Here is a 26,886-nt window from a genome sequence, read left to right as displayed (position 1 = left end):
TTCTATCCATTCTTACATTTTCCTTTCCATAAAGCATGTTTCATAGAATGCTTTTTGGGATATTTAGTGGGGTTTTCAATGTCACTCTAATGTAACAAATAGATGTTTTGTTGTATTTGATTTGTTTATAATTCATAGGGATGACATTAAAATACCCAACCATATGGAATTTCTTTCTCCTCCTTTGGGCAGCCATTGTTCTATCATCCTAGTTGCCTTCTTCATATCATCTCACACAAACATTTGGGATAATAAAGCAATCCGGCTTTTGGATAATGAAATAGAGAAGCCAATGTTTGAGCAATATAATTTCAGTTTTAGCATTATCCGTACAGTCATGAATCTGTGCTATTAAAATGTTTGCAGAAGGAAAACATGGCCTTGGCCATATGGGAGTCTGTAGCTTATTTTTTTAAATCTAGTCTATGTACTGTATTGATTTTACTATATTATACCCAAAACCATGTTCACCATGACAGTACTTAAAAGGTCTATTGACACAGTTAGAGACACACCATAATCCACAAATACACACAAAAACATCTTGTTTTATACTGTAAATAGTGTTATTTTTCAGATTAAAATGTATAACGGTTCAAGGAAAAGCCTCTGCAAGTGCAAGTCAGTAGTCACATCATCGCCATTTTACTGTATCATTATCACTGTTTATAGACTATACCAGGGAAATGGGGCAATAATATGGACAGTTCTTTTAATATCAATTATACTCTAATATCCCCTTATATTATTAGATTTAATTCGAGATTTAGCAGAAGGATATATTATTTTTACCTGGATCCAACCCTGTGAATCACTTTATTTTTATTTTTATCTTCACTCCCATAATAGTTGGACTATTCACATCTGGTGATTCATGGAAATGACAGTGGCTTCCCTGTTGTTAAACAGTAGGGAAGCAGCTTCAATCCACATATTGAGAGCACTAAACACACTGTACCTGTGTGATGAGAAAAAAATATACTCTTTGCTATTGTAGTCAGTAACTATCAAGGCTGAGGGTATTATAATGTATAACATTGGTTCTCATTCTCAAAGTGGGGTTCTGAAAACCAGATATACTGTCGTATATCACAAATAGTGAAAATAGCCAATCCACAAGCACACAATTGCTGCATTTTCTGAAGAATAAATAATGTGAAATTTCTTTTTGACAATTTGTCTAAAATATGGATGCTAGGATTAATGTGGTTAATTAGGAAATACTAAGTGATAATGAATGACTCAAGGATCTGGATCCAGGCCAATCACTATTATAACCTATTATTCTAGATTACATATAATTATCTTATGACATTAGAGATTGTTAATTGTATATTAACAACATAATAACATATGCACATTTTCATAATATTAGCTTGTTAAGTAAATTCAGTTGGGGGAATCATTTTGGGTTGTATCAATATCTGTGTAGTGCAAAATCAATGTCTTTATTTAAATACTTAAATACTCTTCATTAATTACAGAATATAAACAGACGAGTGTAAAACTCCCTGCTTACATGAGAATAAAAAGGATTGAGAAAATAAGACACGCTGCCTTGTCACCACAAACCCATCATCTTAGTGAACAGTGACGCATACAGTAGCTAACCACACTGTATAGGAATTTTAACCGCACAACTGAAACACATTTTTGACTGTTTCTCACACCAACCACCAAAGTATAGAACTGTAGGCTTAGGGTAGGGAAATCTTGAGTAGACAATGAAAACAACCCCAGACTAAACTAATCGAAATAATATGATATTATGTCGAAATGTATTTGACCAGTCAGAATGCTTGTCTCACAGGCATGTTGAATTAATAAGCACACACAGTTAGTGAGATCAAATTAAGCATCCTTTATACTCTGTGAATTGTCTTTTACAGAATAGTTTTTTTTAGAAAAGCCAGGGTAGGATTGGACACTATACACCATCATTGTAGTTTGGTGGTGGTAGTTATTGTAGTTCTCTGTTGGGAGAGGTAGACAACAGATATACAGTTTACAGATTGAGGATTGTAGATTTAACTTTCATGCTCTTCTGAGCTGAGGTGCAGATGAATGTGTCGAATACAAAACAACTCGCCCCTTTACCAACAGCCGGCGGAACAGCCTGGTATTTCTAAAGTAATCTAAGTAAATTATGCTTAAACGGTTAAACCTAACCTTATTCCTAACCTTAACCTCAGTAAAACTATGCCTAAACCTAACCCTATTCCTAAACTTAACCGAAGTAAAACTATGCCTAACCCGGCCTAAACTTATTTCTAACCTTATTCTCAGCAAAACAAAATAAAGAATACAAGAACCGCCGCACCGAGCTGTCGGCGTGAGGTTGGCGGAAAAAAGCTGGGGCGAGATGGAATTGGGGCCCCCTGAGCACTACATTTTTCATTTTCTCTCAGATACTGCATGCTTTGGGTTGTTGTTCACAATTGTGGGCATGTTCCATGACAACACTCAAGGCATGACAAAGTGCTGCAGTTGCAGAATTTGGTGTTATTAACAGGGGTGATGCTGAATTTTAACACAATAACCACGTAGAGCATGCACAATTGCACATCCCCTCTGGTGATCAGGTAAAGAACAAACAAAAGATCAGCATGACAATAATAATAGAGCCTGCATACTGTTTTTAGCTCCCAGCGTGACTGTGGAATCAAAATTTGAACACACTCCCACATAAACAAATTGCAGTATGGAACCCTGACATTGTATGACATAATGTTCAAGAAACACCTTTCACATAGTGGCTATATTCCCTCTGAAGTCTGAAAAGAAGCAAAATGAGCAGGTGGTATTTGATTGGTTATGGGTCACCTTTGCAATATGCAAATTGTGAGGAGAAGGGCCCATAAACACTGAAATGGAAAACCTGAGCCAGAAATCACTGTTATAATAGTTTTGGCCTTTAACGCAATGCCAAGCCTGCCAGTAAGGGTCCACACACACTGAGCATGTTTTTCGGATTTCTAGCGGTGTTTCTCCATCGGTTTTCCGAAAAACGCGTCCAGTGTGCAACCACCTTAAGTCTTATTAATAACCTCCCCCAAAACCTTTTTTTTAAACTAACTAATAAGGGTACGCTACCGTAAATCAAACTCTGACTTCAAATATTTCATTCCTTAGGTGTTGTAAATTTAAGCCTAGTATGTTGAACATTAACACATCTCTCAAATTGAGTATCCCGAGAACGAAGGTGGTAAACTGTGATTTCATCCAGTGAGTTTTTACTTGATCTACCTTTTACACCCAATTACACAAATACCAACAGATAGGAAGTAGAATATGTACCTATATTCAGCAAAATCACTCTAGGTACTGTCACCATTCCACGGGCTGCTCTCCCAAATGGAGCAGGTCCCAGAAAGTGCCTCCTTGATGATGTCTCAGAGTAGAGCCCTGTACTGGAGACGAGACTGAACTGTCATGGAACCCAACTTGAACATGACAGTGTGAATTCTGTTTCTATATCCTTGCTGCTTTAGACATACTGTATGTGCTAACTGCCAAAAGAACTGCAAAGGTGTTCTTAGTACTTCTGGCTGGGTTGTGTCATATTCCTCCTGCTCAACAAGACAACATTCTGAAGCATAAACTGTAGTAGTACTTTCCAATAGGTTCATGTTGGATGACTTGGTGACATGGTGACAGTGACTGATTGTCACATTTTTTTTTTAAATAAAATAAAATACAGTACTACTAAACCTAACAGAAAATAAATAAATGGTTTACCTTATCGAATATCATTAAACATAAAGTTCAACAAAACTAGCCAGTAAAAACAAAAAATACCAGAGAGTAACAAAGTTGCATTTGAATAAAACCAATAACCAATAAAGAACTAAAAAACACCAAAACAGTAAAAATGTGGCTTGTGGAGTCTTTTAGTGATATTGTTGATTGAAACTCTTCAGGCGGACCCTAACCCCAGTGGCAAATGCCCAGCACCACAAACACAAGCACATTTGGCACTTTGCGAAGTACCCCTAACTGTGTCAGTAGACCATTAACATAATTCCATTTAATTGAGATAGGTGTACTGGAAATTAATTGGGGAGACTTGGTCACTTGCATGCAATGTGCAGCATCCTAGCTTTACCTTGAAGAGGATGCGGCTCTCTAAGGATTGCTTTGCCTTTTGTTGTGTTCTGTCTCTGTCCTTTGCAGGCATCATGGACTCGGCCCGAGCAACACAAGGTATAGCTTTTAATATACCTATTCATTTTTCTTAAAGGGAGTCACACTCATTACAACGATCCCCTCTTTGAAAAACAACAATGTGGCTGTGACTATTAAAATTATCCAGCCGGAAAATTAAGGAATGCAAGATATAGATCAAATCATATTTTGAAACAGGGGAGAGCTCCTGATGTCATTTTTTCCGATTTCATGCAAGTCTCCATAATAATTAATTTACTATAGTAATAGGGTGCACACTTTCCTTCCGTTTATAGGACTATTTTCTCGATAGTTCCCAAACAGCAAAGTGTGCAAAGACAGTCTTCTCCTCTCTCTTCCTTTTCTTTCCAGAGTTCAATATTAATTTCTGACATCAGAAAATAGTTATTTATTTACGTATACTGTATCAATTTGATTAACTAAACAAGAGGAAACTGAGGTGTCTCAGTGAGAACCGGGGGATTCAGTCAGAGAAAAGGTGACTGAAGGCATTATTGTAAGAAGCTCAGTAATAAGTAGTGGCTACTCAAATTAGCTTGAGAGCGTTGTGCAAGTACCATGTTTACTTTCGTCAAAGTAGAAATGCTGAGATATCATTTTGCCAGTGCCAAGAACAACTATGAGTACATGGCAATTATGAGTACTCATGCTAATTACCCAGTACTGATCCAAATCCACAGATTTTCTGTCGTCATATTTACACCAGATTTTAGTAAGCCAATCTTATTTGATGAATACAATTTGTCCCATGCAAAGGAAGAAACATCTTTGCATGCAGGAAAAATGCATAATTTACAACGTGACAAAATTAGGCCACTTTTGTGGTCTCCAGATAAAGATTATGTAACTATTTTACAGATAAGAGTATATTTCTGTTTTTGAATTTGTGGTTATTGCTCCTGGACTAAGTCTGGTTTATGAGTGGCTGATATTATTACGTTATTGTTTGTACTTTGTAGTATTCTAATCCAAACAGTGGACAACATTGAATCATTTCATCCCTAGCAAACAAGCTGTGGTCAGTTGGCAAGCAACAGGGAATGCATCCAATTTGGATGCTGAGGCAGTTGAGGTTTAGTGAGACTTCTGTCACATACTGTACATGTATCTCAAGCCAAACCTATTCTCAAAAATGTTCTTCCAATTCTGTCAATAATCTGTTTTCTGTAGGTAGGGATTTCCGATATATCGGCCTTCCGATATTATCGGCCAATATTTGCGTAAAATATAAAATAGCAAAAAATATCGTTATTTATGATAATCATTATCACATTTATGATGATAATTTTTATTTTGAAAACCATACATTTATGAATGCATCCAGTCGGGTATCACGATAAAATAAGGCATGTGTTAATTCTACGACTGCATATCGGTATCGGTTGATATCGGTATCGGAAATTGGCAAAAAAGTCAATATCGGCATAACATCCCTAGTTGTAGTATAAAGACACCCCAATGAGTCTGGCTTGATTTATGAGAATGCTTGAAGCAATGAAGGATGTTCTGTTATCATGCAATATGATCTCGTTTGTTTCTGGTTGTTATATTGCGTTTGGTTTGATTTCTATTTTTATGCTGTAAAGAAAACACATAATGAAAGTAAGCATGAAACTACTAGATGTTTCCAGTAGATACCACCACCCTGTTGTATTATTCATCCAGCCTCCTTGCTGAAAACCATAGTTATGAAACTTTAATGAATCCAAGATATCACGTTGCAAATGAACAAACAATTTTCTTTCCCTCCAATACAGGATGATATTCTTTGTAGAGAATGTGGACTGCTTTCTTTTCTTTTTTTGAAAAAGTCAAAAAGTCTTATCTGGTCACGATGATGACTTTGACACCTTTTTTCACTTCATATTGTACATGAGCTCATGAGCGAAAAGCAAAACGTTTGCACACCTACAGGCAACAGGTGCGTAGGAGAGGGTACGGTGCCCGACAATGAAAAAGGAACAAACACCCGCACACTGTCTTCAAATGCAGTGAACCAACTTTAATAGGGAAAAAGCAACGTTTCGGCCTATGCGGCCTTCATCAGGCTATCTTTAACTCATAAAGACAGTTTGCGGGTGTTTGTTCCTTTTACATAACTCATGAGCAAAAGTTTATACATAGGAGGGAGAAAGAAAGAGAGTTAAAATCTGTAGTGTTGAGACAGTAACTTAAATTGGATTTGACTCTTAAAGGATGAGTGTTCTGCTGATGCCAAGATGCTCTCTATACAAGGAATGTGAGTTTGGGGGGAGGGGTTGTGTGTACAAGGGTCAGAATGAAAGAGGACTGTTATGTAAGTGTTTCTGTGGTCCTGCTACCCCTCATGCATAATGAATGCCTCAGACATGCATTGTCCATTGACTTTGAATACGAACTAATGAGGATTTCTCTTACATGGCTGCCCCCTAGCCCTAATTCAATATGTGCAGTGGAATTTGTGCCATATTGGTTTAGCTGCACCTTGGGTCAAAGCCATGCAAAATTGCAAATTAATCCAAGAGAGGTGCTGAAAGGTTCTGCACCAATTTTGAAAATAGAACTCGTATCAAAACAAAAACAAAGCCTGCCATGTATACTTTAACGTTGTGGACAGCCGTAACCTCAGGTATGTTTCTGAGTTTGCCAATTTAGCCCTCATGGATTTTTTTTTTAGACTATCAAAATGCAAAGATCTCAGGGCGCCCACTGGCCTAGTGGCCCAGGCGCATGCCACATATAGGCTCTGGCCTGACAGCGTGTTCGAGTCCCGTTCATGATGACCTTTGCTGCGTGTGTCTCCCCTCCTATCTCTCCCGCTTTCCTGTCTATCTTCACTTACTATCGATAAACAACAACAAGCCAAAAACTAATCTTAAAAAAAAGATTTCAACCAAGATCCACAATAGTTTACATAATATAAGTGTGATGGGGAAATGGCCTGTCATGGCACAGGAAGCTTGGTATCCACATGTAACCACAACAAGCAATTATTGACACTGACACTGCAGGTCAGGAGGCTACTCTTGGTGTAACTGCCCATATCAAGTTAATGAAACCAGATACCCATATTGTATCTGGAACTTAACAGGGCCATTCACTCATCTCTTTAGCAGGCTCCATGGACAGTTTTCCCCAGTTTCACATGCAAAGGACCTTTTAATTTGTTTCATCTTAAAATGGATGCATCCCAAAATAGGGATACTAGCGTTCAAGTGGTTAACAGAGTTCAATGTGCAGTTTGTGCACATGACTTGTGTAAAAGTGTAAAGTGCCTAGAAAAACACAGCATAATTTAACAAGAGTTTGAAAAAGCTCTTGATGGCATCTGCTGCATTCTCTCATCTATTATTGAGTGAGTCTCTCCTGCTATGTATCCATAACTCTTTTAAATCTTTCCGCAGATGAGCCTCCAGTGGTGTGAATACTGTATGTGCTTCTCTCTCTGATTAATAAGTGCAGGCTTTGTACAGCGTTTGTACAGGTCACACTCTCTTGGCTAAAATAGATGAAAGTTGCTTTGTTACTGGTGACGGATCAGACACAGGAGAATGGTTAAAGCATAAAGCTCTGATCCTGTCTGCATAATTCTACATAATACATTTAAATGCAATATAAGATCATGCACTATAACTGTGAATGTTTTTTAATTTAGCACTTTAGAAATGAACCTTCCCTTGGTTTTCTGTTCTCGTCTAGAGCTTGGATGGGAACGTAGTGGTGAGGAGCGATGCTCGTGTCTCTTCTCTCACTCTGAAGTCTGTAAGGTATACAGACGCCGGACAGTACCTCTGCACAGCACGCAGCGCTATTGGAGAGGACGCTCAGTCAGCCTACCTGGAAGTCCGCTGTAAGAATATGTCATGCAAACCTTGTCATTTCTAGTGAGTAAGCCAATAAAATAATTCAACTATGAAAGTTCAGGTGTTGACATAGATATTTCCCCCCCTCTTCTAGATGCCCCTAAGATTCAAGGTGCCGTGGCAGTGTACACGTGGGAAGGCAATGCTGTCAATATCAGCTGTGAGATTTTGGCTCACCCGAATGAAGTGTCCATCCTGTGGTTGAGAGATGGACTCCAGCTGCCTAACTCGAACACCACCAACATTAAGATCTTCAGAAACCCTTTAGCTAGCTATCTTGAGGTGCAGTCATTTATATTCATAAATGTGTGACATGTCTTTGTGTACAATCGATGACACAACACCTTCTTGCTGCCATCAACATTGTATGTGCCTAGGCTTGATATAAAGGGTGTTCCCTCAGATCTGTTGTGGGGAAATCTGATCAATAATTCATCAGAAGAAACGCACAGAACAATGGCTAAAAATAGGCTTCTCTAATGGTCTAACAGCAAAGGGTGAACGTAGGAGTGTGACACAGAGGCCAATTTGCCTGTTTTGACCTTCATACTCTTTCTTCCAGGTGACACCAGAGACTGAAAACGACTTTGGGAGCTATAACTGCACAGCTTCCAATGAAATGGGCACAGAGTCCAAGGAGTTCCTCCTCATTCAGGCTGGTTAGTAATCCAAGGGCTGGGTCAGCACTTGTCAGCAGTGAGTGTTGGGCGGGAGGAGTATGATGAAGGCCCTACTATTTGGCGAATGTTTTCCTATTTTCGCCAAATGTTCCCCTATTAGGACCAGAATAGGTATGCTTTTAGTTGATAGAGAAGTCATCTGGTATACAGAAGGTCACCTGTCTGCCTCCTAGCCGGTGTCAAAGTGTCCCTGATCAGCACTCATCATAACCGTGTGAGTAGCCATTAGCCGATTGAAGCTGAAACTGATTTTCTCACTGCGATTGCCGTGCATTCAAACAAAACAAATTTGACAGCCAGGAAGTATTAATATGAATGAAATATAAATAATGACAAACTCTCACCTCTCAGGAGGTGAGAGGAGGAGGAGGAGGAGGAGAGAGGATTTGGGTCGGCGGGGAGGGTACCGCTATACATGTCATTAATTATCGAGGATGGAATTTGCATACTCAGCTAGTATAGTTCTACTAGACTGGCAGTCCCTGGGTGCGGAGCAGAGACATGACAAGTTGATACAGTAGCTTTGCACAAATTGCACACTGTTAGATGTGAAATACATCATTTCTGTTTTCTATTTGCAACAGTGACAAATCATTTTTTGTTTTGGTTTGTGTGTACTGTATATAACAAGTCGACACTCTCACATTGACAGTGTATACGAGTACAGCTTTCATATTGACAGTGTATACCAGTACAGCTTTCATATTGACTGTTTATACGAGTACATCTTGACTCTCCATTTATTGACCTTCCTTTACCAGAGGTTCCATCAGCTCCATCCCTTGGTGAAGTGGAGCCCTTCTCCAGTTCTGCATGGGTTCAGTTTCAGGAACCGGAGGCCTCTGGAGGAGTCCCTGTCCTCAAATACAAGGCTGAGTGGAAAAAGCAGAGCAGTGGCAACTGGCTGCAGAGGACCTATGAGGTCCAAGAGGGTATGAGCTATATCAAAACATTATTTAGCTCTGTTGTTCTTTTATTTAGTAATTGTCTTCCTTTGTCTTAACATAAGGCTATGAGGATTAACCTGACATTTTTATTTTTGGTCTGTATTATAGATGCATTGGTGAGATGGGAACATTTTGGTTTGAATCGTCAAATGTCGACTGCATGAATAATATCATGAATAATTGCATACTTTTGTGACAGATTCCCTAAATGAAGTGACAATCACTGGTCTCTGGCCTGAGACCAACTATGAAGTGAAAATGTCAGCCATTAACGGCAAGGGTGAGGGTGAAAGCAGCCCTGCTGTGTTATTCAAGACAGCACCTGTCCGTAAGTTTCACACACACACACACACACACACACACACACACACACACACACACACACACACACACACACACACCATGACATTCTATACCTTAATTTAATCAGACCTTCAAACTCAAATTCTAATCCTAAACTTTCTACATGAAGAGCTTTCTTCTGTGTTGGTTTGTGAAAACTTGATAAGATATTCAAATTGTCTCAATTGTTGTAGTGCGACCCGAAGGTGGACATTGTGACTGCTCTATGAATGCAAGAGTCAGGAGTTGCGGTCGACCTACACAGTATATATTCTGGTGTGGTCAGATGTACCGTAGCTCATTAAAAGTATTGAGTCCTTATTCCATTCTTACCCGACATTGATCATTTATTTACTGCTGCTTTTAAAGGGATAGTTCAGATTTTTTTAACTTAAGTTGTATGAAATACTTGCCATTAATATAGTGGTTGCAACTGTATTAATTGATTGCCAGAGTCCCATGGTGGGAGTTCTGCTCTGGTTTTGGTGAAATATCAAGTATTTACGGTCATTTTGTGGGGGGCACTGGGGGCCACGCAGTAAAGGTAAATTAATCCACAAAACTAACGTTATTTGTATTGTTGACCAATTTCTAAAATATTAGTGCAACTTTCGTTATTTTTGTACCCCTCTATCACACAGAACTATGTTTTTTGTGTCCATATCACTACGCCCAAAAAATAGTTCCATGTGATGGAGGGGTCAAAGTTGAACGAAAGTTGCGCTAAATTTTTAGAAATAGGTTAACAATACAAATTACGTTAGTTTTGTGGATTAATTTACTTTTACTGCGTGGCCCCAGTGCCCCCCACAAAATGACCAGAACTACTTAATATTCACTAAAACCAGAGCAGAACTCCCACCACGGGACTCGGGCAATCAATTAATACAGTTGCAACCACTATATTAATGCCAAGTATTTCATACAGCTTAAATTAAAAAAATCTGAACTATCCCTTTAAGAGCAGAAGTGAAACGCAGGATATTTTTTTCCCCCAACAGACTGTTAAATGTCTACATTAGTGGGGAAATGTAGGGAAAAAACAAATAAGCATACTTACACACCATTCTGCCGTCTCAGAGGTGAGATCTCACTGCAAGTCATACGATTTATGGTCACTATGTTTTTCACTTTTGTCAACAGGAGAAGTGTCTAACTTCTCGTTAAACACGTATCTCTTGCTCCGAATCATATTTAAATATTTATTTCCAACTGTTTCCAAATCTGGTCACGGCAGGGACTGGGAGCGCTTGTTTCATTTTACTGGGCAATTCTGTCCACCATTGCGTCCACAACCACTTGCCATTGTAGATACCTCAAGGCCTCGCTGTCTGCACACCTGTCTTGTTTTCAAGTGATGCATGTAAAACCATTCTGTATTCAGTTGAGAGTAAAACAAAAAGAGTGCTCCCTTCCTATAACCGCTTCCGAGCATTTGGACAGACATCTATCTGGTGTGTGTCAGTGTGTGTCAGCGTACTTATTTCGTTTGACATTTCATGGTCTGTAGGGAAATTTGTGGGGGACAAAAATCAAATGTTCCTACATTTCTTGTTTTCTTACATTTACCTTGACACATTATGTAAGAAGACCATGTCACACGCTTGGATGTTGTAATTGAAATCTAAAGCACTTTTGACATTTTCCACCTAACTGGAGGCATACCTTGATTAATTTAGTAATTAAGAATAGTTAATGTGGTTTAGTATAGTCCCTAAATGAGGTCTTTGGGTCCCATTGCAACACCAGTTGAGATTCATTAGCTTCGAGCTCTGTATGAGGCTCATTATTATAGTGGTTTATAAAGGCCAACAAACAATTAATTGACATGGAAAGTAGCATGTCATCAGCAATCATCTTCTCTAAAGGCTTCCATTGAATGTAATACCTTACCCCGTTGCTTAGGTTTTACCACCCTCTGCTGGTTGTGTTTGTCTTAGGAGGAGAAATCACTGTCCCTGGGAGTAATGTAGAGTAGAAATCGAGTCATTGCCTTACATGTGACAGTGTTGGACATAGGTTACGACTAATTCATGCTTGGTCACACTGTGGTGTTGCTCACCAGAAACACGCAACACACGACAAAGCAGAAACTAGAAACGTGTGCTCAGTAATGTACAAATCTCTGCCAGGATTCATGCTTTAATAATAACAGTCATTAGTGATGACTGTTATTGTATTAGTATTCAGTGGAATTACTACCCAGTGCCATGAAACAGCACAACATGTGATTAGTAATGTGATCTCCTGGCACAGATGAATTACAGGCTTTAGAAATTGCTGTGATGTAATTTAGTTTATTTGTGTTTCTCATTTTACACCCTTACTTTACTACATCTTTACTATTATGTTTTCTTCCCTGATTTACTTTTACAAGTAAGTTCTTTCTACCTTCTAAACCAAGGCCTAGTTTCCCCTGCAAATGGTTGTTACGTATACTAAACCATGAATGATACAGTTTGGTTTGCTATTATTTCTCTCACCAGAGTGTATTAAACATTTTAAACGCAACGGTCACCCAGTAGACAAAGAACAAGTCTATGTGTTTGTATGAACAGTATGCGTCAACATTTGCACAGATGGTCTTGCAGCATTGTATGACTCATCCCAGCTTGATTTGGGTCAATATTCCCTGCCTGCCTTATAGTGCCTTATCCCTCAGGTGACAAGCACTGCCCTTCTGGCTAAAGAGATGCTCATCAAATTTTTAACTAAACCTCAAAAATACACCCACATCATTGCCTCTCTGGAAGGTAGTTATCTCCTACTCACTAGGACCTACACTCAACCTGCAATATAGTCTTTGCCCCTAGTCAAATTGTTTATTACAAAGAACCAAAGTATTCCCATATACTTAATTAAAATGCATTTTAAGTTTAGTGATCATTTGGGCAAATTTCTAACTGGCATCCAGTACCCATGTACTTGTCGGTTTTAACTATTATGCCTCATGATTGTGAGCATGATTTAATGCGTAGTAGCTCTAGATTCTAATGTAGAACATAATCAATGATTTAATGCGTAGTAGCTCTAGATTCTAATGTAGAACATAATCAATGATTGAATGCGTAGTAGCTCTAGATTCTAATGTAGAACATAATCAATGATTTGTTGGCTGTCTCCCGACAACCTACTGTACCAGCTACATCCTGTCCGTCTGTCCGGACTATGGGATCTCGGCGTTACCACAAACAGAACGTAACCGTCTGGGCACCCGACTGGTAATCCAGTCGCAGTGTGCCGCGGATTCGACTCCCGAGCCCGACACGGCCTTTACTGCATGTCTTCCCCCATCTCTCTCCCGTTTCCTGTCAGCCTACTGTCTGTCCCTTAAAAAAAACTAATAAAAGGCGTAAGCCGGAAAAAAAGAAAGAAAAAAGGAACAAACACCCGCACATTGTCTTCAAATGCAGTGACCAACTTTTAATAGGGAAACAGCAACGTTTCGGCCTATGCGGCCTTCATCAGGCTATCTTTATTTGAAGGCCGTATAGGCCGAAACGTTGCTTTTTCCCTATTAAAAGTTGGTCACTGCATTTGAAGACAGTGTGTGGGTGTTTGTACCTTTTTCATTGTTGGACACCATACCCTCTCCTACGCACCTGTCGCCTGTAGGTGTGCAAAAGCCTTGCTTTTTATTGACAATCAGCCATAAAAAAACAGCATTTACTTTTACTTTTGATTCTGTCAATATCAGATACGTTAACACTCAATATATTCATAAAATGGTATTAAACGTTTTACACTACACTGATTTCTCCATCCTTACACAGTAAAAATCATCATGGTTAATTGAACTCTGACAGTGTACAAATGGAACAGATGGTACGCTGAGGTTTTAGTATACCTGTAATAGGCCTCCACAAACACTGCAATTAATAAAACTGATTGTGTCAATACATGGGACATGCACTGTCTAAATCTAATTTAGCCAATATCCTTTCTTTTATATTTCTAGATGGCATATTTCCTTTTTCCACTGAGGAAGCAGGTTCGTTCTGTTGTAGACAATAGATAAATAGTTTTCAACTAGCTATTTATATCCCTACAGGACAACCCTATATCCACCGTGCTGTTTAAGTTTACACTGTAACCATGTCACACCCTTGTATTAGCCAAAGTGGATTTCACACAGATATATGTACAGTAGTGTGTTATGTCCTGGTCGTGATTCTTGTGCATTTTGGCCTATTTCACCCAGATACCTGTATTTTTGCATCTCCAATTCGTTCGTACATCATTTTTCATTGACATGACATGATGTAATTAATTAATTAATTAGCTGTAAACAAAATGTACACTTTACTGTAACAAATGACATATTTTCACAAAAGTGTAAATTAAGCTATGCAGTTGAATGCTGTTTCTGTATTGCAAACACTACAGCAACTTTTCATTTTAAATTATTTTGTTGTCACTTCAGAAGGCTTATGCTTGGATAAAAGCTTATTTCCCAGTAGATTACCACACTTTATCAAGAAGATAAAGCTGTAAGATATCTTCTTAAACCTGACACATATTCTTATTTATTTTATAAAGTAAAACCTTTTAATAGTGTCAAAAGCTTTTGTGACATTTACCTACATTTTTCTACGTTTGTCGTGTCTGCACGTATTTTAACTTTGTTTTCTCTTTTATTGTTTATTATATGTTTCATGTTACTTCCTCTTGCTTTTCTTTCAACCAATCACACACATGCATTTCATGTGATGTTGTGTGGCTTACATGGTGCTGATGATCCCCTCCACCCAGCTGAAGGTAACTCGATGCTCCAGATGTTTATGAGAAGAATCCTAACTTCACCGGAGAATCATAACATTAACTGTGTCATCACTAGGATATCTTTAACCCCGTATTTCCAGTGGTGGACAAAGTACATATAACTTAAAGTCAATTTGACACTCCTGGTCAAATATTACTCAACTACAAGTAAATGTTGCTCAGTCAAGTTTGTATTATAAATACTTAAAGTATTCAAACGTACCAATTAAAAAGTACAAAACAATAGCAGATGTACAAGCTATTTGAAATAGAGCTTAAAACCTCTTAAGCGGCTGTCCACCTCATGAACAGCTCTCAGCGGGTAAATGGGGCTGGTCAAGGTCTCAGGTTCCAACTCCGATATTTTAGATTTCCCCTCCTGGACCCCCCTGGGTTTAAAAACTTTTTTAAAATTAATAAAATGTAATCTTGTCCAATCTGTGTGGTAGAGTATGTTAATATAACTTATACAATTGGGGTGGTTGTAATTTGTCTCCCTGCCTCCCTTCTACTGACACATTTTTCATTGATTCAATGTATCCCCTGAGCAAGCAGGCTCTATAAGCTCAATGGTAAACATTTCAGCACTCGTGCAGGAAACCAGGTGCAAATACGGGGTTTAAGAGGAAAGTTACATAGTGCAGCTTTAAAGGACAACTTAGTTATTTTTTTACAACAAGGGTTCATTTATTAGTTTGTAATGATAATAATTAAACGTTTTAAAAATATACTGATGAGCGGGGTATTCTGGCAATTGGTAAAAAAATATTTTTACCAAGGCTATTTGTGTCTCCGCAAGCTCGAAGGCATGAAGATCAGGGAACAACCCCAGCTGTTATAGCATCTCCAGGAGGCAGATTCTTTGCAAAACACATTTTACTCCAGATTTTGTCCAAACATGCAACATGCAAATGGTAGCCTACACATTATCTTGATAGTCACGTTATCGAGTCATATTCCATCCTGATTGGCTAAGATTGGCTTCCAAAGTATGCAGGTGTGGCCCGTTTTGTCTGGACACAATCTGTACGAGTAAAAAAACGGAACGATTTCGGGCAGAGGTTCTTCCTTGATCTCTATGCGGGCTTGTGGAGACAAACATTGTGTACAAAAAAAGGGGGAAAAAATGCTATAACGATAGATTAGAAAGCATTATCATTACAGACTGTTGAATGCACCCTTGTAAATAATAAATTTGTCCTTTAAGTGGTTTTTGATAATGTACTTTTCCCCTTCATAGAAATATAGTCAAAAGCACAATATTTGGCTTTGAAATGTAGTGGGGTGAAACCCTTACCTATCCACAAATACAAATACTCAAGTAAAGTAAAAAAATATACTTAAGTACAGTACTCAAGTATATGTTACTGTCCACCACTGTCTATTACACATTTAATATAGGCTTGCCTAATATCCAACCATTTGCCTCAGCTGGATGAATTCAAGCAGCCCAGAGTTTATCTTAATGACGGTAATTTTAATATTACCGTATTTGACCACTTACGGTAATTATGTTATACTTAGTAGTATCACGATGTCACACAAAAATAGCACATCTACAAGGTCACAAGACCTGCCATGGTGCCTTGTGAGCTCGTAGATCAGCATTTTCTTTCCCCCTATTTTTTAACTTTTGGCTGCAATGACATGGTCAAAATAGCAAAGTTGAAAGTGATTTTAGAGGGCATGCCTCTTACTGACCATATTAAGCGCAAAACGGCCACTGTGTCAACATCAATTATGTCTTCAGCTAGACCATGATTATCATGTTTAAAACAGGCAAAAACAACTAACAAGTAGGCTAAAGCAACAATACACAATGTTGTCAGACACACACATTGGTTTATCATAATGGACATTAACATTCATGCACTTCCTTCTTGTTCTTTGTGGTCCTGTAATTGCTCTCTTTCCTTTGGAATTTCAAGGGTTATGTCCAAGCGTTATCTAGTCAAACAGACCACAAATAATCAATGGCAGTGAATGAATCAGTTACATAAGTTAATAGATTGCCATTAGCAATGTTCATGTCTGTCAAGTACTTTATATTGCAAACACATTCCACTTAATACATATCATTACAAGCTTGTTAATCGCTAGGCTATGTACTAATATTTAATAGTTTGATACTTTTATAAGACTCAAGACAAACATTGGTATGTGGCAAAGGGTATGTTTTGCTAAATGATTCAAATGACAATGTGGAAGACCATATTCAAATATTGACCCTTTGTTTTATTTCTAACCCTTTTTTTCTCCATCATTTTGAAGGTACAGGTGGGACCACAGAAATGTGTCTCCATCGCTTGTAAACTATTAACCAACCCTCTATCTTCGTGCATTTTTTAAAGTGATATTTAACTACGTCTTTCTTCTGTGCTTGTAGGGAGGCCCAGCATGCCTAAGCTGGAGGGGATCATTCAACCCAAAGGCAACTCCCTGAAGATCAACTGGATCAAGCAAGACGATGGTGGCTCACCTATCATGCATTACCTTATCCGCTACAAGCCTGTAAGTATGGGTTTCTGAATCGCATATGTTATTTTGTTATAAGGGGAAATAATATACAGTTATCATTCAGTCGTGTGATTTTCCTGTTTTCTTAGAACATCACCTGAACACTAAGCATGTATTTTCTGTGTACCCTCAGAAAAACCAGCCAGAGTGGAATCCAGAGATCCGGCTGCCCAGTGGCAGTGAGCATGCCGTTCTGAATGGGTTGGAGTGGAACACAGACTATGATGTCTATGTGGTAGCGGAGAACCAGAAGGGAAAGTCCCAACCAGGAGTAGTATCTTTCAAGACCTCCACAGAGCCGGCTGCTATCCCAGGTACCTCCAATACCACTCATACCACTCTCGGTACTAAACCAAAGACTGAGAGACCACACTCAAAACTCAGTTGAAGTGAGAACTTCTCATTTCCGCTTTGCTCATGTGGGTGACTGTCAGAAAAATAAATCTACAGAGGGGGGGAAAACGCTTTGCTGGAAAGCAATCTGCCAGCATATATCTTTTAACTGAATTTGAATTGCAACCTGAATCCCATTATACAGTAAGTAGTCTATGACTATCCTTTTGAGTGAGTTATGGTTTTTGGTCTCTCAGTATGGGGATAGGCTTGTTCCACCGGTAGAAGTATTTCCTCAGACCTATTATACCTATATATTGGCCTATTGTCTTTCTCAGGTTTATTTTCTGTACCGTGTACAATAATAATGTGACTGATTGAATACTTTGTCCATGTGTGGAACCAGCCTGTTCAGCTCTTTTAAATTGGTCTTCCATAGCTCCTGCTTAACCCTATAGCTGCAAATGGAGGTTTTTCTGTCAAAGCTTGCAGACTCTTGCAGACCCATACAGCTGTGTAACCAGAGTCATCCTATAAAATCTGACAATCTGGAGTGCTTTGCTGAAGCACGCCTACAGTATGTCCCTCCCTCCACCCTTTGTTCCTTTCAAACTCATGCTGCTTATCCCACTCACTCACCACTGAGTCGCCATTGGTCAATAATTCTGTAGTCCTCCTTTGGTGCTGTGCTTTTACTTTGACGTGTTGTATTAGTTGTTGTTTTGTTTTGTTTTTCATTTCCTTGTTTTCTCCCTGATTGGGGAAACTGTCGTTTGCACGTTTTAATTTTCTCTTTTTTTCCCTCCACACTTGACATGTTTTCACTTTTTTCTCTGCCTCTGTTCCCACCCACCCGCCCACCCTTCTCTCTTTTTCCTCTTTGACTCCCTTTATTTCCTCCCCCCTTTCCGTTTCCTCTCTTTCCCTCTCTCTTGATCCCTCTCTCAATGTTCCTGCCCTCTCGCCTGGTCCTGGACACCGATGTGGTGGGACCACGTGAACATTTTCCACCTGACCTGTGTGTATATTGCTGTGGTTCCCGGGGGTGTTGTGGTGGCTGTGTGTTCAATACCCAGTCGATCAGGGTTGTTCGTGTTTTACATACTACACTTTGGTGTCACTCATCCTACCCCTCCTTATAGCAACGTATTTGCTTTCATAGTTCATGCCATGGGGAGTTCACACATTTACTGTAGAGGAAAAGCTTGCCTTTCTCTGGCCTGGCTGTCTCTCTGGACGCTTTCATTCATTATGCAGACTTCGTCTGAGACAGACACGTCTCTGTCAGCAGGCAGAGAAAGGTGCCCAGACAGATGTACAAACCAAAGGCAATGGAATCCTCTGTCTCCGGTCTGCTCTGCAGTGCTCAGCATTGCAGAGCTAGCCCTCAGTACTAGACCACAGTGCTGGTTTACAGTAATCAACATTAGCGTAATTGAAAGTGGTTATATATGACAACTTAGCACTGTGTATACAGAACACTGAGCGAATGCAGAGTGCTGATCATGTCAGTTTACATAAAAGATGTATATTGTTTTTCACTCACAAAATGATGTGTATGATCTGTATGTAAGGATTTGTAACACTTTTACATGATTGAGAACAAAAACATGTATGATGATGATGATGGACCCCACACAGAACCATCATATGTGCTGTTGTTGATATGCAATTAATTGCTGTTCCCTATGGTGATTACTAAGACTAAATATTATCTCAATTATTTAGCACATATCCCTTTTCACTCACAAGTACCAGCGTTTTATACATTGTTAGCAAATTGGTTTTGTCAGCCACATCATATGTAGACCCTGTTCCTGTGATGAATCATCTGTTGATTGACCGTGACCATTTGAAAAGGTTTATATTGAGGTTTTTCTCTTTTCACCTATGGTTAGACACAACTAGTGATCACACATCATGGCCTATTGACATATGTTGATTAGCCTCACACACTTTATGTTTATAAAATGTAATGCAAGCTTTCATCTGGTCTTCATTATTCTAATATCAAATAAATGTGATTTAATATATTCTAACGCATCTGTACTTTATTACTCTGAGGCGCTTATTGCTAATACCGTACTTAATCCTTAAGCACTTCTCATCTGCCAGCACATGTGTAATGAAGAAGATTATAGTGGTTAATAATTCAATTTAACAGAACATTCCAGACAAATGCATCACATTGCATCTAAGTACATGCTGAGATCTCGGTCATATTATCAGTGTTCATAACAGGTGAGTAATTTCTGTTTTAAGTTTTCTTTTTTTTCTTTTTTAACCATTTGTGGCTACAGTTCCATGGTATCATATTCTTTACGACTCTTTTCTGTTAAAAATGCATTGTGCCGCAGGTCGTCTTCAGCGCTGTCTGTGTGTCTTCTTTCCAGCAGATCAGGGGGAGGAGACGGCTATTTCGATGGGCATCATAGCAGGCATTATTGTGGTAGCATTTCTGCTACTGCTTCTGGCTGTGGACCTCACCTGTTACTTTGTGAATAAATGTGGCCTGATCATGTGCCTCTGTGGAAAACCGGGCACTGGGACCAAAGGGCACAACATGGAAGAGGGCAAGGCTGCTTTCATGTGAGTATGACTTGAAATCTGTGGCACTATTCTGGGGTTAACATTCAGTGAATCTGACTGTGGGTGAGGTCGGGCAAGATTTTCATTTAGTGTGTTCGATAACCTATCAAGTCTCTGCAAGTTGATCTTCATATTGCACTAAAATGAACATGAATCTAATGGCTTCCTCAAAAGTAATTCAAATGGTTGGCACTTGGCAGTATTAAATGTCAAACATGCCTGACCACTGGGATGGTGCTCGAACTGAACATCTATGAAGGGCCTCACACACCGTCTGCGAACGCCACGTGTCAAAACAGCCGCCTCCGTTATTTTCAATGAACCTATCGTACACCGGCGGCGTCCGACGCGCGTTCACGCCTCGCCTGACGCTCCGATACGCCACCGTTCTATTTTCCAGGCGTTGCTGCGCGGCAACGCCTGTGCCGCGTCGCTGCGCACCCGGTTTGTGTTGGGCTTAAAATAACACAATCCGTTGACAAAATATGGTCCTGTGCCGCAGAAAGGACGAGTCGAAAGAACCAATTGTGGAAGTGAGAACAGAGGACGAGTGCACGGCCAATCACAATGCAGGAGGACCAACAGAACCGAATGAAACGACACCCCTAACGGAACCAGAGTGAGTAGAGAATGCTTTTTTCAGACTTTTTAATAGTTCTTGGTGTTGTACATTACACTAATACACTCCACTTTATAGAATCACACTCCCCTTAATAATTTGGATGATGATTTGACCCAAGTGACCCAACTACTGAGTTACAGTACATACATTAAGGAAAATAACAAACCAAATCTCTCTTAATTTGTGATTCTGAAGTGGAGTTCACATAGAATAAAACTGTGCCGATTTTTGTGGTTATTTGTATTTGGTTTTGGTTTTTGGCATTATGTTTTTCTTGAGATTATTCCAGTTTTTATATTTCTTCTCCAACCTTTGGAGAGTTTGTTTCATTTGGTCAAGGGTGACGCAGTACCAGTTAAAGACATGGAAAGGCTTTTGTACCCTTGTGTGTTTGGCCAAATACCACCAAGCCATATGACAACATGAGTAAGCCACATCTCATTACAGCGATGTATAGAAAAAGTGGACATTTTTGGAAGATTGTCACTGGTACTGATCAAACCTTTAAGGTGGTTTTGTGTGGTGCTGTAGTTTTCCTTGGAAAGACTTGCGTGCTTTTAGTACAGTCTTAGCTACCATGTTGCCATGTGTATGGGCTGTATCCTTCGATGTTCACTCACAGCATGAAACCCTTTGTCTTTTTTTTTTTGCATTAATGCTTGATAGTCATTGCTTTGGTTACTCTGTGTTTAAATTTAGAACTCCTACCAAACCCTCTGCATGCATCTCCTAGTCACCCTTCCTCTTGTCACAGTCACCCTGGTGTCTAGTCTGTGTGTCTCTGTTCTCTTCCTGCTTCTCAGGCTGGCGGCTTACGCTGCTGCTCTGGCATTGGACACCCTCTCCTCCGTAGCCACCAACTCTGACACAGCCACTGCAACCTTTGACCCTGCCCTGGACAGCCCCAGTAGCGAGACCACCACCCTCACGTGTAGCTTTTCCGCTCCAGCCAATGATCCCTCACCCACCCCTGTCCCAGCACCAGCCCCCACCCCAGAGTCAAACACGGCACCACCAAACCCACTGATTTCCACCTCGGATGTAGCGGCAAAAATGGCCCCCTTTGTAGAGAAAGGAGGGAATGATGCCCTGCAAGGCGAGGAGAAAATGACCCCTCCTCCTGAACGGACTACACCTGTACCACCAAAGCGTAGGAATTCTCCCAAACTCCTGGCAATGGCTGCTAAAGGTAGCCCCCCTGTATCACCACTCGCAACTTCCTCTCCTTCCACTTCGCCCAATCTAGAGATCAAGAAATTTGCACCTAAACCCCCTGGCACTGATAGTTCCACCACACCACCGTCTATAGCCGTAGACACTGTTAAACCAGCCCAAATTGCCTCTACGCTTGCAAACACTGCCACTGTTAAGCCACATTCTGATTCAAGTATTTCTGGCCTTGACACCATTGGTCCTAGCTGCACATTCTTTGGCAATGATATGCCTAGTGACCAAGACATTGACAATAATGCAACTACTGTAACAGATGTCCCTATTCATATCCCTCAAGTCCACATTGCCACCAGCACTCCTGCCGTTGCACGAAATACTCCTGGAGTTATTGATGCTGAAAAATCTGTTCCTCTAGATGCAAATATCCTCATTCCCATTCCAGCTGTAATAACTGCTCCTGCATTTGACCCCGCCTCCTGTGCAACTAACATTGACACGCCTGCCTCTGACGACCCCTCATTCACCACGTATGATTTCCTGTCCTCCGACCTGACCCCACCTTACATCACAGAACCCAAAACCACAGAGTTAGAGCTAGAGTTGGCAAACGGGCCTCAAGCAGATCTTATTAGCCTGGACAGCCCTCCCGCTTTCCAACCCTTCCTGCCCAACGGAGATGAAGCAGACTTCCTTGCCTCAGGCTCGGCTCTGGAGGCATCAGAGAAAGCTGTTCCTCCTGTCAACGAAGAGTATGGCTCCCTCTAGAGGTTTATCTCTGTCTGTGTGTTAGCGTGCGTGTGTGTGTGTAATATACTGTATATTGCCCATTCATTCACCACTGCATCTTGCCATTGACCACATAGTACTAGATATGAAATGTTGTAATGGTAAACGGTAGTAATGATATTGTGACAATTAGAGAGAAGCAGTGTTGTGCATTGTGAAGAGATGTGGTGATGATGATTTTAGTTTTGCTTGAGTGTACAGTTCTCTAGTATGGCTCCACAGTTCTGCAACACTCTCTTTGCAGTTATTTAGTTTGGTAGCACTCTATTTTACTCTGTATATAGTAGTTTCAAATCTGCTGTGCAGCTGAATACTTGCCCAGCCCTTACTAAGGACTACAGCTTTATTAAGACTTCAAAGGGAGGGAAGCCAGACACTGGTATTAGCCCTGCTCTGTACTACAGAAGGGAGAGGCCTCTGTGTGCGTCACTGATGTAAGATATACCTCAATATATCACAGTCACAGGCCAGTTGTATCACATTCCCTTTGAACTAGGGATAGTAGACGGATTCAAAAAATATATTGTTGGTATTAAAATGCCAATGCTACTAATGTTACAAGGTTATCTTGGTTGTTTCTCCCCTCCCTTTCTTTTATATTGTACCTACTGTGTGTCCTTGAGATGTTTGTGGTATAGTTTATTTTCTTCTTTTTTTATATTGTTTTTACAAATAAATGTGGTTTTGGTTTATTGAAGAGTTAATATTCTCCTCGCTAGAAGTGAACATACCTTTAACTTTTAACTATTTCCTTTCCGTTTCAGGAACATAATTTGTGATGAGAAAGGTAAAGCAGAGGAGGCTGAATTAACAAATCATCTGATGGATCTCACTGCAGAACACAACAATGTCATACAGACAAATGCCACCGAGAGCAAAGCATGATGGGGAAGGGAAATCCCAGCTCATTCTTAATGTTCACGGCATACAGCAGGAAACACTGCAGGAATTTTCATTTCCAGTGCCCTTAACTGCATTTTCTGACCAAATGCCCTTGTACAGTAGATTGATTTGAGCATTGATTGTGCTGTCACTTCTTGTTTTGTTTTGTTTGCTATGCCTTGTGGAATATTCATTTATCAGGAGATTACAAGAGATTTATTTGTATTTTTCTATTTATTTTATTTCTTCTTTTCTTTTTGCTAACGAGTCAGTTCAATTAAGAAGGATGTGTTATTATAAGGATGGCTGTGTAAAGAGATGACCTAAATTAGACCATATTAATTTTTAGAGTTTGGAGTGCAGTTACACTATGGATTCTTCTTGGAAGTAAAAAAAGAAAGAAAAAAGGACAAGATAATTATTTTTTATTTTCATGTTACATTGTTTAAATATAAAACTGTTTCAATTTTTCAATCTTGGATAATTATTTGAGGGCTAATATCATTTAATTGCTTGTTTTGCATGTTTTCCCTGCAAGTGTATGTTTTGTTTGCAAGGTTTGTTATTTTACTCTGTCATGGAGATGTTTTATCTCTTCAAGATAATGCCACTATTGATCAAACCCAGACCTATGTTCAGGAAGATTCATTATCACCACGCTTCTTCTGGCCATTGGAATGAAACACAATATATAGTATTATTGTCCCAAAGCAAACAAGCTTTAATGGGACAGTTCTACTATCACCGATCAAAGATTTATGTTTTTGTCCTACTGTTTGGGGGTTTTTGGGATCTAGTATTTTTTTATTGTTGATCTGACACCTGCCTTCAAAGTGATAATACAAAAGATTTCTGTCAAAAATACTCCTGTGAACCAGAAATTGAGTGGCAGCACTGTAGATGATTTTAGCGTCTAGACTCTGAACTTGTCACATCCTGCAAAGGAAAGATACACCTTAAAGCTTCACAAAGGACTGAGAGAGGGAGGGAGTGACACTAATAAACTTTCCCTGGGGGGAATGTAGAATCAGAGCGTACAGGTGTATGCCATGGTGGAGTTGGGGATGATGAAATGTACAGTAGGAATGCTTGCAATCTCAGCGGGGGAGCAGCAGCACAGGCAGTGAGAAAGTGAGCAAGAGCATTCTTAAATAGACCATTGTATTACATCCTTAATCCTTAGTGTTGATCCAACTCTGAGAGTGTACAAATGGGTCCATGGGTACTTTTGGAATCTCAGTTACACATTGATAAATTAATACTGAGAATGTTTCTATGTACAAAGGGGCATTTGATGTGTGTGCAGTGAAGAGTGTACCATGTGTCTAGAAGCGTGGCTGGAGGTGACTGCCTGAACTAGCTTGCAGGTGTCGCTTCATTAAGTCTCTTAATAAAATAACAAGTGGCTACTTTAGTCTACACAGAACAAAATGCTCACATAGAGTAACAGAAAATCACAGCCAAACCTGTCGGAGAGCCCTGAACTAAATGAATGTCTGATAATCTTTGACTAAACATATGCCACCAACAACAACAGCAATGGTCATCTGCTACTTCAAAACAATATTCTTGATTCAGAGAGCAGAACAGATGCCATGGTTCATAACTTTCAGTTGTGCTTTTATAGCACATCTTTGAAACACATTTCTGTACTGTAAAGCTAGAAATTTGTTTTCTACTCCTGCCTGCAAGCTTGTGCACTGTGACTGTGTATCGATAAATTGTCTCGTCATCGGTTTCTATAATAATCTACATAGCTTTGTCGTGAGAGATTAAGCCTATTCTTTTTTTTTTTATATTGTATGATTAGAAGAAAACAATAATGGACTAAAGTGGTCATTATAACACGTGTAGTGTATGAAACTGTCCGTCTCCAGTCACAGCACTATCTATCGCCAACTAATAGTGAAGGGATGAGATGTTATGAGTCTTGGCATGAATTCAATCAGTACTTCATATTGTGTAATGAAATGACAAATAGATATGCCCATGTTTGTTTGGGCAAACTAGATTTCATATTAAGTTAATGAGTGTTACCTTTGGGCTTGTTCTGGCATAAATATAATAATTTATTGTTTTCTCCCCAGTTGTTATTCAAGTGTTATGTAATGTGGTCTTTAAATTAATTTTCTTGTTTTTTGTTTTTTTTTGTCTTTTGTACAACAGCAGCCACCAAGAGTTGAGTGTCATGTTGGATGCCATTGGCAGGGAGCAAGGTGGTCGACCTAACGCAAAAGATTACACATTTTGTTTTCTAAAATATGATATAGTAGTTGTAGTAGTAGTTGTTGTAATGCCAAATTAAGTAAAGAAGAGTCTATAGTATATTGCTGTAATAATATAAGTCTTTCCTAAATCTGTGGATTTATCTGCAGTTGTCGGACCACCTTCTTCCCTTGTCTCTGAATGGTCCCTATGTTTTTATTGGGTAAACTCAGAGGTCTCTGTTGTGTGCAATCTGAGTGATAACCCATTTACAAAATAAAACATGGTTCTGTACCACATTTTCTGTCCAATGGTTTAATTTCTTAACCACTATACTTTGTTGTATGACAAATAGCATATCTACAAGGCACAAGCTCATAACACTGCAAGCTTGTATTAGATCTGCAATTTACGTTTTTTGAACATATTCACCTATAGGCTACGCAAACAATAGGGACACCATTGAAATTGGTTAATTGCTCTCCCTCTCTTGAACTAAACCGACATAAACCCAATGGGGATTGTGGATGTAGTGGAATATTTTCAACACTAGGTGGCAGGAAATACCTTTTGTTCGATTTAATTGATGCCATGTCTCGGAATAATGCCCAGTGGTTACTGTTACACTGAAAATACCATAGGTCAGAAATTGTTAGGGTACCACACTCTAAATAGGCTACCATATGTATGTCTGCTAAAAAGCATGATCCATAGACTATAGTCCTAACCTACTCATTGATTTGGATAAAGCTACCCCAGTAGTAGCTTAAGTAAAAATAAGCCAAGCTGTTCTTATGTCATGTGTGGAATGATCAATGTCTATGTTTGTCTGCAAACACTGATCTAGTGATCTAGTTTACAACACCATTGACAAATGCGACGAAACCCCCAAAAACGGATTAAACACAGCAGTCAATAACCTACTTAGCTCTAGCCTAAATTTTGACCAGTAGCCTATGGCATTCTATCTCTCCCATGCAGTCCATGTCAGTTATTTAAATGGAAATGTAGATTTGATCCTC

General features: G+C 39.5%; 1 protein-coding gene across 4 annotated transcripts in view; it reads left to right on the top strand.

Annotated features, from left to right (window-relative positions):
- ncam1b (neural cell adhesion molecule 1b) overlaps positions 1 to 26,163 on the top strand; it is an 88,414-nt gene extending 62,251 nt beyond the window's left edge. Inside the window, exons 10-21 of one of the 4 annotated variants that reach the window (XM_080771790.1) lie at positions 4,174 to 4,203; positions 7,864 to 8,014; positions 8,122 to 8,309; positions 8,590 to 8,686; positions 9,469 to 9,639; positions 9,854 to 9,982; positions 17,144 to 17,268; positions 17,408 to 17,588; positions 20,004 to 20,196; positions 20,699 to 20,815; positions 21,622 to 22,740; positions 23,542 to 26,163. In XM_080771790.1, coding sequence (XP_080627916.1) covers positions 4,174 to 4,203; positions 7,864 to 8,014; positions 8,122 to 8,309; positions 8,590 to 8,686; positions 9,469 to 9,639; positions 9,854 to 9,982; positions 17,144 to 17,268; positions 17,408 to 17,588; positions 20,004 to 20,196; positions 20,699 to 20,815; positions 21,622 to 22,740; positions 23,542 to 23,662 — 2,622 coding nt within the window. In that variant the 3' untranslated portion in view covers positions 23,663 to 26,163. Of the gene's footprint in view, positions 1 to 4,173; positions 4,204 to 7,863; positions 8,015 to 8,121; positions 8,310 to 8,589; positions 8,687 to 9,468; positions 9,640 to 9,853; positions 9,983 to 17,143; positions 17,269 to 17,407; positions 17,589 to 20,000; positions 20,197 to 20,698; positions 20,816 to 21,621; positions 22,741 to 23,541 lie in introns of all 4 variants that reach the window. The other 3 variants (XM_080771789.1, XM_080771791.1, XM_080771792.1) reach the window with 3 other exon arrangements.
- The last annotated feature ends 723 nt before the right edge of the window (positions 26,164 to 26,886 follow it).

The sequence above is a fragment of the Protomyctophum bolini genome (genome assembly GCF_963924005.1).
Source record: "Protomyctophum bolini genome assembly, chromosome: 9".
In the NCBI taxonomy this organism is placed as follows: Eukaryota; Metazoa; Chordata; class Actinopteri; order Myctophiformes; family Myctophidae; genus Protomyctophum; species Protomyctophum bolini.
This window is presented reverse-complemented; position numbering and strand designations above follow the sequence as displayed.